The sequence below is a fragment of the Anabrus simplex genome, chromosome 2, assembly GCF_040414725.1.
Source record: "Anabrus simplex isolate iqAnaSimp1 chromosome 2, ASM4041472v1, whole genome shotgun sequence".
Classification (NCBI taxonomy): Eukaryota; Metazoa; Arthropoda; class Insecta; order Orthoptera; family Tettigoniidae; genus Anabrus; species Anabrus simplex.
In genome coordinates, this window is record NC_090266.1 from 930,731,524 (window position 1) to 930,747,617 (window position 16,094).

The window sequence follows — 16,094 nt, forward strand, 5'->3', positions numbered from 1 at the left end:
AGTGTTGAGAAGGGTAGATTATCAAATATAAATGGTCAGATAATGTAAAATGGGATGTTGATGCCATCATAGAAAATTAACTGCAATTGAGTGTGGATGGCAGCCTTGAGTGTGGACAGGGCGCTGGAATTAATTGAATACCCAATTAAGAGGGTAGCCCAGGTAGATGCAGAAGAAAGACAGGAGGGGAAGAAGGGTGGTACAACAAAGAGTGTAAGGAAAAAAAGTAAAATGGTTATGAAGTCTCTAAAAGATTTTAAAAAAACAGTGGAAGTGCAGAAAGAAAAGTTTTGGAAATTAAGAAAATAATAAAAAGCTTAAAATTGCTTGAAGTTGTGGATGAGAGAACTAGTAGTCAGTAAATAGGGAGTGCAAGATGAAGCAACCTGAAAGGGTATAACGCAAGTTAATATAATTAATAAGGGGGGAAGAGTGGTGATAGAGTAGACTACGATCAATGGGTGGACTACTTCTGAGAATTGTTAGGAAGGAAGGAAGGAAACATAGAGGGAGGAGAAAAGGTCTTAATGGAGAGGTGTGAATATACAGATATGAGCTTGATAAAGAAATATCGATAGTAGTAGTATTCGGGGTGATATGAAAACTTGCGGGTAAGTCGGTGGGTGGAAGCAAGGGTATAAATAACTTGTTTTGGAAAGAAATAGGTAAACAGGCAGATGAGGGCATAGTAAAACTGTTCAAGAAGATTTTTGAGGGTGGCAGGTTTCCAAAAGAATGGCAAATGGGTATTATATGCCCAATTTACAAAAAGAAGGGAGAGGAACCTCCCAAATAACTATAGAGGTATAACCTTACTGGACTCCTTGAGCAAGATTTATACAGGTGTACTGTCACAGACTGAGGGACTGGGCAGAAGCAGTAGATACTGTCAATTTTCAGGGTAGATTCAGAAAGGATAGAAGAACATTGTGACAGTCGTTATTTCTAGTCATAAATGACATTTTGCAAGGTCATGGAATAACTGGGCATCGCCGGTGGTAAATGAGATCCCAGGATTGATTTTTGCCGATGATGTAATAACCTTAACAGGGTGGTTATATAGAATTTTAAAGGCGGTCTACGATAATGCTAGGATGTGGTCCCTAAAAATTAACTGTAATAAATCGAAGCTGATGGCAGTCCGAAAGAACAAGGCAAGAAAGAAGAGGAAATTAGTGGTCCAGGGGGAGATGATTGAAGAGGTAGATAAGATCAAATATCTAAGAGTGCTTTTAAACAAAAAAGGGGGTTGGGAGGATCAAATTAAGAGGGTAAAATGGAAGAGGGCAGTGGCTCTGTGGTAAAAATTTTGGAGACCAGGTACCTGGGTATCAAGTATAGTATTCAAAGGATGGTGTTAGTCAATAGTTGATGTGGATGTTGATTTCCATAGGGAGTCTGAAATATTTGTCCCGAATGAGTAAATTTATAATACCAATATAAATCGTCCGTTATAAATTTTCCAGCTAACTCATTAGTCATTAGCTAAGTCATTAGTGCGAGCAGAGTAATATATGGAGCCGAACTATCGAGTCTAGAGGAAGGAAAAGCCATGCTAAATCAGATTTGTAAATTTAGTAGGACCTTAATGGGACTCCTGCAGTGTAATGCAAATGCAGCAGCGATATTAATTTGTGGGTAGTATATAGAAGTTGAAAGTGTGATGAGGGTACTTAACTATTGGATGTGTTTAGAGAAGGGAGGGAGGTATAGTTTTACAATTGGCCTACCAGCAACAGCTGAAAAGTAAAATTGCTGGGAGCTGGCTGTCGAAGATTACAAAGTATGTGGAAAGGTTGGTCATGGGATACATATGACATGTAGTTTGGAATAAAAGGGGTAACAGCAGTAGGAGAAAGATTTTAAGGAGGATTAAGGATATAGATGCAACGACAGATGGAGGAATGCAGGAAAAGAGCATCCCTAAGCATACTTAACAAGGCAAGCCAAGTAACAAGGATTAATATTGGTAATGTGGATAGAACAGTGAGGTTTACTGTGGTGGATGTTGGGCTTGTACAAAAGCAAGGGGTGGATCAGAAATAAAGATAATTCGCTATGTATATTGTGTGGAGAAATGAATGAGGATATGCACGTGTTAGGCTGATATAAACGGAAAAAGTGAGTGAAATTTTTGAGTGTAAGGCAGCAAGAGGTACTAAGAGTTATGAGCAGAAAATAATTGGGTGGATGATTAAAGAATGGAATAGGGTAGGAAATCTGAATTGGTATTCATGTGCTGTAAAAAAAAAATTAAAAGTGGCTGTCTAAAGTCATTTAGGGTAGGGAATCTGAGTTGATTTTCATTTAAGAATTAAAAGTGGCTAAAAGAAGTGGTTGTGTAAGTGGGCTAATGAGACAGTTCGCCATGAAATTAAATAAGTAGGACAATGTAATATCTTGCATTGTCAATATTGAGTACCTAAGTAGCGAGTTAAAAGTAAAGAGAAAGGCAGACAAGAGACTCGGTAAAGTAAAGAAATAAGGGTGAATCGGCAAGTCTTCTACAGTGAGGTAGGTCACGATAATGAGAAAGCAGCCTTGGCAAGAAACACTGCAACATGACACAGGACAAGAGCTGCTGGGCTCTTGACGTGGAACGGAATGTAAATGGATCAAGACTTGCTGACTCAACCAGGATTGGAGAGATAGGTTTTTTATTCTCTTGTGTTGCCAGTATAAATTTCACCTATTGAAAAATTAGGTGGTTGTGTGTTTGTGTATTGAACATCCTTTCTTTGAATAGGAGAATGGTGTTTGGTTTGATTGTGTTTGTTTTGTAGTTTATAATTTTTTCCCTAGTTTTGCTTGGGTTTGTGAATGTTGCTATTTTTCTTCAGCCACACATACCATGTACCAAACTCTATTCTGCTTTTTGACTGAAGACTGCTAAACTTAAGATTTGTCTTAAATGCACTGAAGTTGGATTTTTTTTTTCTCAGTGGGTAAAAAAAGATAACACCTTTCTACATTTTTACCTAATGTATGCTTGTGTGTTACAATTATGTTATCTTTACAACTTGTAAACAATTTTTCATGTGTTCGCAGTATGTTCAGGAAACATCCAGGTAGGTTTGTATTAATTGGAGACCTCTGGAACAGTAACTTAACTATATGGATATATTGTGGTAATAAAGATGTAAGACCAAAATTGTATAAACTTCGCCAGAAATAGATACACATAAGAACCTACTCAACCTACTGCAATAAAATTCAGTGGGGGATACAGTTCAGATATAGTTGGTTTGGAGTTGTCAAAAGTGCAATTAAGAAAGTTCAGTATTAATACTGTACAGTATCAGTATGGATCAGTTCTGGATAACTGTTTATTAAAATGTGTAATTGTATGTTGAATGAATGAGTCCTAGGTGATAGTAGTTTAATATTGCTGTCTTACACTAAACCTGGTGTGTATGTTTGACAGTTTATCAATGGTAATTTAATCAATTCCTGGTCATCACCAAGATTGACTTGTAGATAACATACACATCTTATGGGATATTTTTGAAATTCTTCTAGTGTTGGCATCAATTACATAGCAATAATTACAAGTGATGAGCTTTAACAGCTTCATTTCAAGTAATACTAATCCTGTATTGACTATAATCAATTCATGAATATTCAAGATAAACTAAAATATTATGACTAGTCTGCCTGTTCAATACAATATATAATTTATATATGTTATACATGTTTCGTCCCCTAAGGGACATCATCAGCTAATAATAAATTAACATTAATATATCAGAAATACAGAAAAATTATTAAAATTGGAAAGACACATTAAAATTTTTTGATATATGGTTATGACATTTAAAATAAGATCTTCAAAATTGTGTTAAAATTGTAGGTCATAAGACAGATAAAACAGTTAAATTGTACACATTTCTCTTGTTTATATTCTTGGGAAATACCAGTTATGCTTATAAAATCTTAAAACATTTGTTGTAAATAGCACACTTTATTTGTGTCTCTTGATGAAAGTTTTGTTGAAAATCAATAAGTATTCCTTAGATGGTATAATAAATTTGAATGTATCAGAATTTAAAGTTAACTTGGCGCCGTGATGGTAACGTTCTATGTGGTAATGGATATAATTTTTTCTGAAATAAAATTAAAAAATAATATAAGTGTAAGTAACGTGAAATGGAAGACTAAATAAATATACCGTAATGTAACAAAATTGTATTACTTACTCGTTATTGGCCCCGATGTGCGGAGAAGGACTCGCTTCTACTGAGGTAAGTGTGGATGTACTTTAAAACAAGTACTCGTAGTTGCTAACCTGAGCGGGGAGTGTGGAGGGGAAGTAGGACAGTGTGTCCTAAGGTGAACAACCTGAGTGTCACAGAGTATGTGATGTGTTAGTCAGACGTTTCTTCCTAACTTGCGCTTTTAATAGTTCTTCATATAAAATGTTATACTTCTCAGAAAGCTCATTGATATAATTTGTTGGATTGTTCCTCTGGTCCAGATAAATATAGATTTCTTCACATATGTTTAATAAATGGCCTTTATTTACGTTTTTCAGTATTTTAAGGTCATTATCTATGTTTGTAAACATGTGATTGGAGTCTGTCATGTGTTCGCTCATGGCCAAGTATCTGTTGTATTTCTTGGCTCTGGTGTGTTTCTGATATCTTATAAAGAAGTTCCTCCTTGTTTGTCCTATGCAACTTTTTAAACAACTAGCACATTTCAGTTCATAAACACCTGAATTTTGGAATTATTTATTATTATTATATTATTATTATTATTATTATTGATACGAGTGTTATAAAATAATTTCAAGTTTGTGTTAGTCCTAAAAGGGGTTCTTAAATTACGTCTTTTGAATAGATTCGTAATACTATATATTTTACTGCTATCATATGTAAATAGGCAAATTTCTTTTCGTTCTTGTATTAACGTAGTCATAGGCTTATTTTTTACTTTATTTTTAATCCTGTTTACAAACTCTTTATTATAGCCATTCTTGTATGCTAAATGGTATATAGTATTACTTTCTTTTTCTAAATCCTGGGTTGAAAGCAAAATATTTTTTGCTAGGGGCTTTATGTCACACCGACACAGATAGGTCTTATGGCGACGATGGGATAGGAAAGGACAAGGAGTTGGAAGGAAGCAGCCGTGTCCTTAATTAAGGTACAGCCCCAGCATTTGCCTGGTGTGAAAATGGGAAACCACGGAAAACCATTTTCAGGGCTGCCGATAGTGGGATTCGAACCTACTATCTCCCGGATGCAAGCTCACAGCCGCGCGCCTCTACGCGCACGGCCAACTCACCCGGTAAGCAAAAATATTAAAAGCTCTAAATCATACTAAGGAAGCTGGCTCTTTTATGAAATCCCGGGTGTAGAGAATCAATTTTGATCATGTTGACACTATGCGTTGGTTTTCTGAAGATGTTAAAGGAAAGGTTTTGATTATTTCTAGTAATTTTCAAGTCTACATAATTTAAAATGTTATTTACTTCAGAATCAAGTCTGAACTTGATATATGGATCAAGGGAGTTAAGTTGGTTTAAAAAAGTCTGGCCATTAGTAATTCCTTCATCTAGTATTACAAAGGTGTCGTCTACAAATCTAGACCAATGGTACAAACCATCAAGTTTGTCGATAATTTTAGTTTTTTCCATGTGATAAATATAAATTTCGGCTAGGATGCCTGATGCTGGGGCACCCATTGGAAGACCTTTTTGTTGGTAGATTTTGTTGTTAAACATAAAATAGTTATTGTCTAAGACAAAATCTAGGACGATTAAAATTCACTTATTTCTTGTTGGCTCAATTGGCTAAATTGGATCAAATTCTCTTTAATAATGTTCATGGTTTCTTTTATTGGAATACTAGGATACATATTTTTAATATCATACGAGTGTATTGTATGATTGGAATTTAATTCTAAATTTTTGGTAGCATTACAGAATTCGACAGAGTTCTTTAAAGATTTATTGGTATGAAATTTGAAATCTGTTTGAGGAAATTTATGTACATATTGTGAAATTTTATGTTGGGCTAGTCCTGTAATTAATAATAGGTCTGATGGGTGCCCCACGTTTATGTATTTTTGGCATTGCTCTAGCAGTAGGAAGCCTTGGATTCATATTAAGCAGCTTCTTAGATTCTTGTTCATTCATCAGAGATTTGTTTTTCAAAATTTGTTTTAACTTTTTTGGAGTACATTATTGGGATCTTTTTAAACTATTGTAATATTGCTTTCTGTGAAGAATAGTTCAGTTTTTTCAACATATTGAGTTTTGTCCATAATGACTAATATTACCTTTATCGGCTTTTGTAATTATAAGATTATTATCCTGAATATTTTGCTTCAGTTCTTTTAATTGTCTATTAGTGTGTTTATGTTAAATTTTGCTATCAGGATTGACTAAAATATCTTTTAGTTTCTTTTTGATTTCATTTAGTGTTTCTTCTTGTTGATCTAAGGGTAAGTTTTGTATTGAGTGTTCTATTTCTGAAACTGTATCTTTTAATTTATTAGAGTGGGGCCAATTATATTTGGGTCCGTTACTAAGTATAGCTGCTCCTGTTGTACTGAAGGATATATCAGAAATTCTTGATGGGTGGATGGAATTGCGTTTCTATTATGTCCTCCCTTGGTTTCAGGGAGATATCGGGAGAGCCTTCACATTGTTTAAATAATGCTCTTAATTTCTTATCCAAATTACTTCGTTTTAAATTCAAAATAAGGTTGAGTTTAATGTTTAAATGTTTTTGGTAAGTCCCATTCAATCGGGGCCCAATGATAATGGGGCTTTGAGGTGTGCCTCATAAAGCTTTTGAGTTTAAATGAGCTTTTTCCTTGTAGAGAAATTTGATTTCACTTTATCCAAATTTCATTAGTTTTTGAGTTTTAAGAAGTCTTTCAGGTTTTTTGATTTTCATCTTCCCACGTCTCAAGAAGTTGGGGGTGAGATTGTGAGTTAAACATTGTTTTAAAAAGGTTATATCTTTACCAATTTTGCCAATCTTGATCTTGCTCTGCAGATATTTCCCCAAAACCAAGGGAGGACATAATAGAAACGCAATTCCATCCACCCATCAAGAATTTATCTGATATATCCTTCAGTACAACAGGAGCAGCTATACTTAGTAACAGACCCAAATATAATTGGCCCCACTCTAATAAATTAAGATACAGTTTCAGAAATAGAACACTCAATACAAAACTTACCATTAGATCAACAAGAAGAAACATGATATGAAATCAAAAAGAAACTAAAAGATATCGTCCCTTGATAGCCAAAAGGGCCAACGTTACATTTTGTTAATTTTTCAGGAGAAGCAAAAAACGTTTCAGGAAATGTTGGTTTATCTTCAGGTAAATAATGATAGTTCATATAAAGCGTGCAACGTTTCTGTTTATGTTGATACAATTTTTTTCTGTTATTATTGGTTATAACTGAAATAGATATAAAATACATGTTAAAACTGCAACGTTCGCCCTTTTGCCAGTAAGCCTCCATATTGGAATTAATACCTTGGCCCCTTTGTAGGTAACTTTATCGGACATTGGCCCTTTTGGCAGCAAATATTTGGATGTCAATTTTGCAGTGCTGAACCCCAATCTCAAGTAATTATCATTAAAAGAAGTAGAACTGCACACAAATTAAATGGAAATTGGGTAATCAAATCCCATCAATGTGTTTATAGTATTTAATCATTTCAAAATTACCTTACAGCCATAAAAATAAACTACACATAACAAATGATCAAACATGTTAGCAGCGTTCTAATACTATGGGGTAATAAAAAACCAAAAGTTCGGGATGTTCTAGTTAGAAATTTAAACTTCATTACTTGAAATAAATCCAAAATACTCGAGTACTTATTAAATGAAGTAGAATTTCAACTCAGACATCCTCTTCATTTGTTTCTAACAGTGTGGCTGGTACATTAGGCATGGGCTTCAGACTGAGGTGTTCATCATGGTAACAAGGATGAATAACACCTGATGTGCACTAGTTATGCAAATCCTTGTATTTGGCTGAAGATACTGGAAGTTCCTTATTGTAAAGTATAAAGAAATCGAGGTTTTACTAGAGCAGCTCAGGGTGATCTCTTAGATTTTTGCTAGATTTCAGTTTCTATACTATCATTAAGTTGCAGTGAGCATTTTACTAATACCTTACATGAGTCCTTAGAAAATACAACCTTTCTTGCATTCCTCAATATTACCTTAGTCCCATCTGGTCTCATCATGGAAATATCACCAACAAATTCTTTCCAGCTATAGAAATCGTTGTATGTCAGCACTTTTACCTCATATGGAGCAGGCTGTGTTCGGGCAGTACGAATACTTGTGGACCACTCACTGGGAGCCCATATCGGTTTCCTTCCGTAGTTAGATTCACTTGTGGAATGCATTGAATCGGCAGGGATGAAGGAATGCCCTGGCATTAGGCATATTAGACAACAAAAAATCATGTTGCTGTTCAAGGGAACCCAGCTGCCAATATGATTCGAAAATCAGTTTCCTATCATTCTCTGTGAATAAGTGACAGCTAACAGATTTAGTGCACTTTCGTCCAAAGCATGAGTTTTTTCCCAAACTCCTCTTATTTTTCTGAAAACCTTTTGAATTTGTGTACTCCCTTTCCTCCCTTCTAGCTATTTTATTGTTCAATTTTGCAGAAAATGGCCTTTGTTTTCGCGTTCCCGTTTTCCCTACGCACTCACTATCACTAACAATATTTACGCACCCTTGAGCATTACCACTGTGGGCATAATTTTGTATACTGCCCTGTGTTCCTACAATAATTGCAGCTGAAGAAATTTCCTGAGTGTTGTTGACTGAAGACTTTTTAAAGGTCGAGTTCAAGGTTATCATACAATCTGCTTCTGTTGCAAACACACTGATTGTTTGAATGTCATTATTAGTAGACACGAAACGGTCCAGTTCACGATCACTTATATTTGTACCCATTTCCACAGGCTCAAAACTAATGTCACTAATGCTAAATTGATCATTTTGTGGACCTGTAGTTGCACGTTCTCCAATTCGTTCATTATAAGCTTCCTCGAACTGCTCAAATTCAGATAGATTTGAACTTACTTCATCAGGATCAACAAGATCAACAATTTCACTATTTACCAATGGCTGATTTTGTGATTCTGGAGACGTACTCTCTTTAATGCAGAAATTAATGGCTCCTTCAAATATTTGTCATGAGAGTTGAACAATACGACGAGAGAGGATGGTTGCCCAGTTGTACTTCCTCTTAAAACAATAATCACCACCACCAATACGACGAGACCGTGCTGACATAGTGGTACAGTTCGTAGTCACTGAAAAAAGGCATGATTTATTTACAGCCTGCACAAGGTTCAAAATCACTATTTCGAAGTTTTCTGTTATTTTAAAATCAAGTAAAAGACTTTGCAAACTTCGTGTAAACTTATTCGTAATTATGAAATAAATATTGAAAAACAATAGAAATCCAATCTCTTGAAGTGTGGCTAAGCCTAAACATTATTTATAAAGTACAATCTAACTTCACTCTGTAATTAACTGTACACAGTAACATCTAAAACGTACAATAATGAAAATATTAATATAACATAACCTCACAAGATTCTTACATGGCTTGACCTAGAAGCAAGGCACAATGTTAAGTTGCATACTTTGATATAAAATAAATGTTTATTACCTTACCTACAAATGTTCTTATGGATGACTTATTTGTAGACTGATGTGGGATGGAATTATTTCTCCTCTGACTGTTACTATTCGACACAAATACGACAGTCCACGAGATATCTCAGTATGAGATTGTGTTATAGAGAGATGATGTTAACATGAATATTACAAACAAAACACGGTAAACTGTACCTCTAGCTGACTCTGAAGCATAATACGGGTACATACGTTATGATACATTGTAAATTACATTATCTGTAATTGTAACAAAGCTCCAACTAAGGATATAATGTACCCAATTTACGTTCGTAAAACAGGCTATATGTATTGGAAAGATAGGACGTTGGCCCTTATGACGGTAACGTCTGGAGAACGTTCGCCCTTGGCTCATACTTTGATTTTGTGTTTTTCGGCTTATTATGGGACTAAAACGTCTGCCCCTTTGCCAGAATGTGCATTTCACATAGCTAAATACGAATATATCAATAACTCAATTTCGCAAAAAATGTAACGTTGGCCCTTTTGGCTATCAAGGGACGATATTTTAGTCAATCCTGATAGCAAAATTGAACATAAACACACTAATAATAGACAATTAAAAGAACTGAAGCAAAATATTCAGGATAATCTTATAATTACAAAAGCTGATAAAGGTAATGTTAGTCATTATGGACAAAACTCAATATGTTGAAAAAACTGAAATATTCTTCACAGAAAGCAATATTACAATAGTTTAAAAAGATCCCAATAATGTACTCCAAAAAAGTTAAAACAAATTTTGAAAAACAAATCTCTGATGAATGAACAAGAATCTAAGAAGCTGCTTAATATGAATCCGAGGCTTCCTACTGCTAGAGCAATGCCAAAAATACATAAACCTCGGGCACCCGTCAGACCTATTATTAATTACAGGACTAGCCCAACATATAAAATTTCACAATATGTACATAAATTTCCTCAAACAGATTTCAAATTTCATAACAATAAATCTTTAAAGAACTCTGTCTAATTCTGTAACGCTACCAAAAATTCAGAATTAAATTCCAATCACACAATACACTCGTATGATATTAAAAATATGTATCCTAGTATTCCACTAAAGAAACCAACATTATTACAGAGAATTAGCTACTTGAGCTAACAAGAAATAAGTGAATTTTTAATCATCCTAGATGTTGTCTTAAACAATAACTATTTTGTTTAACAACAAAATCTACCAACAAAAAGGTCTTCCGATGGGTGCCCCAGCATCAGGCATCCTAGCCGAAATTTATATTTATCACATGGAAAAGACTAAAATTATCAACAAACTTGATGGTTTGTACCATTCGTCTAGATTTGTAGACACCTTTGTAATACTAGATGAAAGAATTACTAATGGCCAAACCTTTTTAAACCAACTCCCTTGATCCATATATCAAATTCAGACTTGATTCTGAAGTAAATAACATTTTAAATTATTTAGACTTGAAAATTACTAGAAATAATCAAAACCTTTCCTTTAACATCTTCAGAAAACCAACGCATAGTGTCAACATGATCAAAAATGATTCTTTAAACCCGGGAGCTCATAAAAGAGCCGGCTTCTTTAGTATGATATAGAGCTTTTCCGCTTTCAACCCAGGATTTAAAAAAAAAAGGAATTACAGTAATACTATGTACCATTTTAAGAATGGCTATAATAAAGAGTTTGTAAACAGGATAATAAATAAAGTAAAAAATAAGCCTATGACAATGTTAATACAAGAACGAAAAGAAGAGAATAAGAAATTTGCCTATTTACATATAATAGCAATAAAATATGTAGTATTACGAATCTATTCAAAAGATGTAATTTAAGAACTGCTGCTATTTTTTTTTTTTTTTTTTTTTTTTTTTTGCTAGGGGCTTTACGTCGCACCGACACAGATAGGTCTTATGGCGACGATGGGATAGGAAAGGCCTAGGAGTTGGAAGGAAGCGGCCGTGGCCTTAATTAAGGTACAGCCCCAGCATTTGCCTGGTGTGAAAATGGGAAACCACGGAAAACCATCTTCAGGGCTGCCGATAGTGGGATTCGAACCTACTATCTCCCGGATGCAAGCTCACAGCCGCGCGCTTCTACGCGCACGGCCAACTCGCCCGGTTCCTGCTGCTTTTAGGACTAACACAAACTCAATTATTTTATAACACTCATATCAATAATAATAATAATAATAATAATAATAAATTCCAAAATTCGGGTGTTTATAAACCGAAATGTGCTAGTTGTTTATAAAGTTACATAGGACAAACAAGTAAGAACTTCTTTATAAGATATCAGGAACACACCAGAGCCAAGAAATATAACAGATACTTGGCCATGAGCGAACACATGAGACTCCAATCACATGTTTAAAACATAATGACCTTAAAATACTGAAAAATGCAAATAAAGGCCATTTATTAAACATATGTGAGGAAATCTACATTTATCTGGACCAGAGGAACAATCCAACAAATTATATCAATGAGCTTTCTGAGAAGTATAACATTTTATATGAAGAACTATTACAAGCGAAAGTTAGGAAGAAATGTCGGACTAACACGTCACATACTCGGTTTTCCTCAGGTTGTTCACCTTAGGACACACTGTCCTACTTCCCCTCCACACTCCCCGCTCAGGTTAGCAACTACGAGTACTTGTTTTAAAGTACATCCACACGTACCTCAGTAGAAGAGAGTCCTTCTCCGCACATCGGGGCCAATAATGAGCAAGTAATACAATTTTATTACATTACGGTATATTTAGTCTTCCATTTCACGTTACTTACACTTATATTATTTTTTAATTTTATTTCAGAGAAAATTATATCCATTACCACACAGAACATTACCATCACGGCCCCGAGTTAACTTTAAATTCTGATACATTCAAATTTATTATACCATCTAAGCAATACTTATTGATTTTCAAGAAAACTTTCATCAAGAGACACAAATAAAGTGTGCTATTTACAACAACTGTTTCAAGATTTTATAAGCATAACTGGTATTTCCCAAGAATATAAACAAGAGAAATGTGTATAATTTAACTGTTTTATCTGTCTTATGACCTACAGTTTTAACACAATTTTGAAGATCTTATTTTAAATGTCATAACCATATATCAAAAAATTTTAATGTGTCTTTCCAATTTTAATAATTTTTCTGTATTTCTGATATATTAATGTTAATTTATTATTAGCTGATGTCCCTTAGGCGACGAAACATGTATAAATTATATATTGTATTGAACAGGCGGACTACATAGATATAATATTTAAGTTTATCTTGAATATTCATTAATTGATTAGCAATAATTTAGCAAATGAAAATAACTTTACTGCTGAATTTCCCACATATTTAAATGGTTTAAAAGAAACTTTTTTTCAGCATTTTTGACAAGTCTTTGTAATTAGTATGAGTCGGTTGAACTCCTGTAATACAACTTTAAAGCATCCTGATGCTTCTAATCTGTAGGAATGCCAAACACTGCTCAGATGGTCAGGGTTATATAGTGATCTTAAGTTTATTAATTTGCCATTTAAAACTATACTTGGAAGGCCTGCTGTTATTATTCTATTTTCTTAAGAGGAAATGGAAGCAAATTTATACATGCTCAAGAATTCTGAGGTGAAGTAACCTTCATTCTGGGACTGTAACTTGAGGCCAGTTTCTTTCAGTCTGTCAATCTCATGCTTGCACTCTCCCTGTTGATCTGACATTGGGTAAACTGTATTGGTAATGCAGTGAACTAGTTTCCAATAACAAAAAGGATTCTTTAATAAATTTCCTCATTTGACATATCTACCGTTCATTGGCATTTTCCTAATTGGTAGTTGAGTAATGTGCCTAAATCTGCACCTGTAAATTTCCAAGTGTACCAGTTAATTCCCATGGATAATCTCATTTCTGTTGAATCCTGTTTGTTCTCAACTATTGAGGAGTTGCATAATTCTTGTGGAAAGAATTTCCTGTTTCTAATCTTAAGTTGGGCTGGTAACTCTTGTGATTCTGAATTTCTCTTTTTTAAATGAATTCTTAATGAGTTCTGTTATAATAAATCATGGTAGTTGGTTTCCTACAACACAATGTGTGAAAGTGAGTAAATTTCTTACTAATATTTAAAGATTGATAGGAGTGATTTGGTTTATTCTAAATTTCTGATTTATTGTATGTTTCATTTTTTACTTAGGTGTGTTTGAAGTTCCTTGATGGAGCTGATCACAGTGCATACACACAGTCTGTGCATAAACTGGTACGTAGGTATTTGGTAGGTGCACAGAAACTCTTGAATACCGTTCTTCCTGCGTCAGAGTTGCTGAATGTTATGCCTAAACCTGCTTCCAAACCTGAATTGCGTACAGTGAGTGTTCAGCTTGGGCAGCCTATTCCAGAAATTGAAATAATTCCAGTGAGCAAGCTTGGGCAGCCTATTCCAGATATTGAAATAATTCCGGAGTTTGCAGAAGATGAAAGCACAAGTGAAGATCTGAAAGAGAACTTTACAATAGGTAATACAAAATTTACAAGAAATATTGTAGAAATACATTCATCTATACCCTTAAATCCTTGTATCTAGAGGCATTATCTCCTGTGTAGTATGTTCATTATTATGTTCTGATCTAGAATTTTTCCACTGAAGCAAAATGCTTCAGCAAAATTGTACAAATGCTTAAATTCTTGTTTGTACAAGACTACTTTTTTTTTTGCATAGAATGGTTTGTATTTTCATCAATCTGAGTGATGAAATGTTCATATCTTTGCAATATATTTGAAATCTGCTGTTTAGTTCTACCTTTTGGCAAATTAAACTATTCTGTGTTTAAAACTGATACTGTATTATGAATGATTGTGCCATAACATTCACTGTCAGTTATGAAGCCCAATATGCATGCAACAGTAAAATTCTTCCAAAATTCATCATGTCCTGTTCATTCTGCTTGATTAAAGAGAAATTTTTTCTTCACAACAATGCATTTCTTTTCAAAACACTCAATTTTGTGAAATCTTTCAAATCCAGATATTTTATCAGTAATATATTTCCCTTGTAATCCAATGACCATGGGAATATTAGTTACCACAATGGACTTCCTCAATGTCAACAAATATGTAGTAAACTTTCTAGATTTAATTCCAGTTGTTGTAGCATGTGCAATTGGATGAAACTTCTGCAGTCCCATTATAGTTCACATATGATGGGGAAATAAGTGACAGTTCAAATACTAGTTACTACAGAAGACAAATTTGCATCATAAACATTTTTAGTTTGTATTCAGGTGACTAGGCCTACCTAAACCACCAACAGTTGCAAAATTATTTAAAAAAGGAAGTTTTGTAGAAATGTTGGCATCCTGCACACTGATTCCCCCACCAAGTTTCTGAATTAACATCTGCACTACCAGCTGCCTCAGCAGCTTGTCACTGCTTCCTGGGAATTCTTAAAAAGCCACCTACTTGAGAGCAGAGTTCTACAATAGTGCATATTAATTTAAATTTCTCTAGAACTTAAGTACAAAAATGAATGAAATTTTGAACATGCCTTCGAAGGGTGCTAATAAGCCTGGAGTGTCATGAAGTAGTAGCCTGAGTTTCCAGCAGAACCATCAGGTTAACTAATTTTCCTTTTTCAGACAAACTCTGCATTTTCTTCTAGGTTTTCTATCTTTGGTGTTGCTGGGAAGTGTTTTAATGTGATCCTATTTCTGTCCACTCTGAAGGGTTGTATAGTAGCAGGAGCTCTGAGGAGGTACTGCTACCTTTGTTGTGGGGGGTGGTGACTAATGCTGCAGGTGAAGATTCCCTATCTCTTATCAGTGATCTGATTACTTCCTGCATGAAAATAAGAATTTTTGTTTAACAATCATACTTCTATTAACAGAACTAGAGTTAGTGCAAAATAGCAGACAAAATGAATGTTTTAGGCCACCTAAGTTTTGCAGAGAAATGGATACAAGGCATGTCAACATCATGCATGTATTTATTATACTAAACAATACCTGCAGGTTTTAATTTTGTATTGTTGAATCTGTTCACTTCGACCATTGTAGCAGAATGTCCAGTTGATACGATATTACTCTTATCCTTCCAAGACTGATAAAGAACATCCCCATCCCTTCTAAAAATCATTTTCCCCATGCTTCAAGTCTTGAATTTCATCCTTCAAGTCTTAAGATAGTCCCTTAGTTTTTCACTGTACCGCATGCGACAGTTTTAAGGTAAATAGCTTCACAGACAATTTCACGCTATTATAACTTTTGTCCATGTAGATATGGTACCCTTTCCCAAGATGAGAACTTGATCACTGTGTACTGTCATATCTGCTCCATCATAAATCGATAATTTGCAAGTATTCACTAAGATTTTCAGACCATGCAAATCATGATACTGTACTTGCTTATTTTACGGGGGTTGTACACTTTGAAATGCAACCT

General features: G+C 34.4%; 1 protein-coding gene across 2 annotated transcripts in view; it reads left to right on the forward strand.

Annotated features, from left to right (window-relative positions):
- LOC136863739 (uncharacterized) overlaps positions 1 to 16,094 on the forward strand; it is a 357,445-nt gene that overhangs the window by 245,177 nt on the left and 96,174 nt on the right. For both annotated transcript variants that reach the window (XM_068226336.1, XM_068226337.1), the window contains exon 17: positions 13,856 to 14,174. In XM_068226336.1, the coding sequence (XP_068082437.1) occupies positions 13,856 to 14,174 (319 nt within the window). The remainder of the gene's footprint in view (positions 1 to 13,855; positions 14,175 to 16,094) is intronic.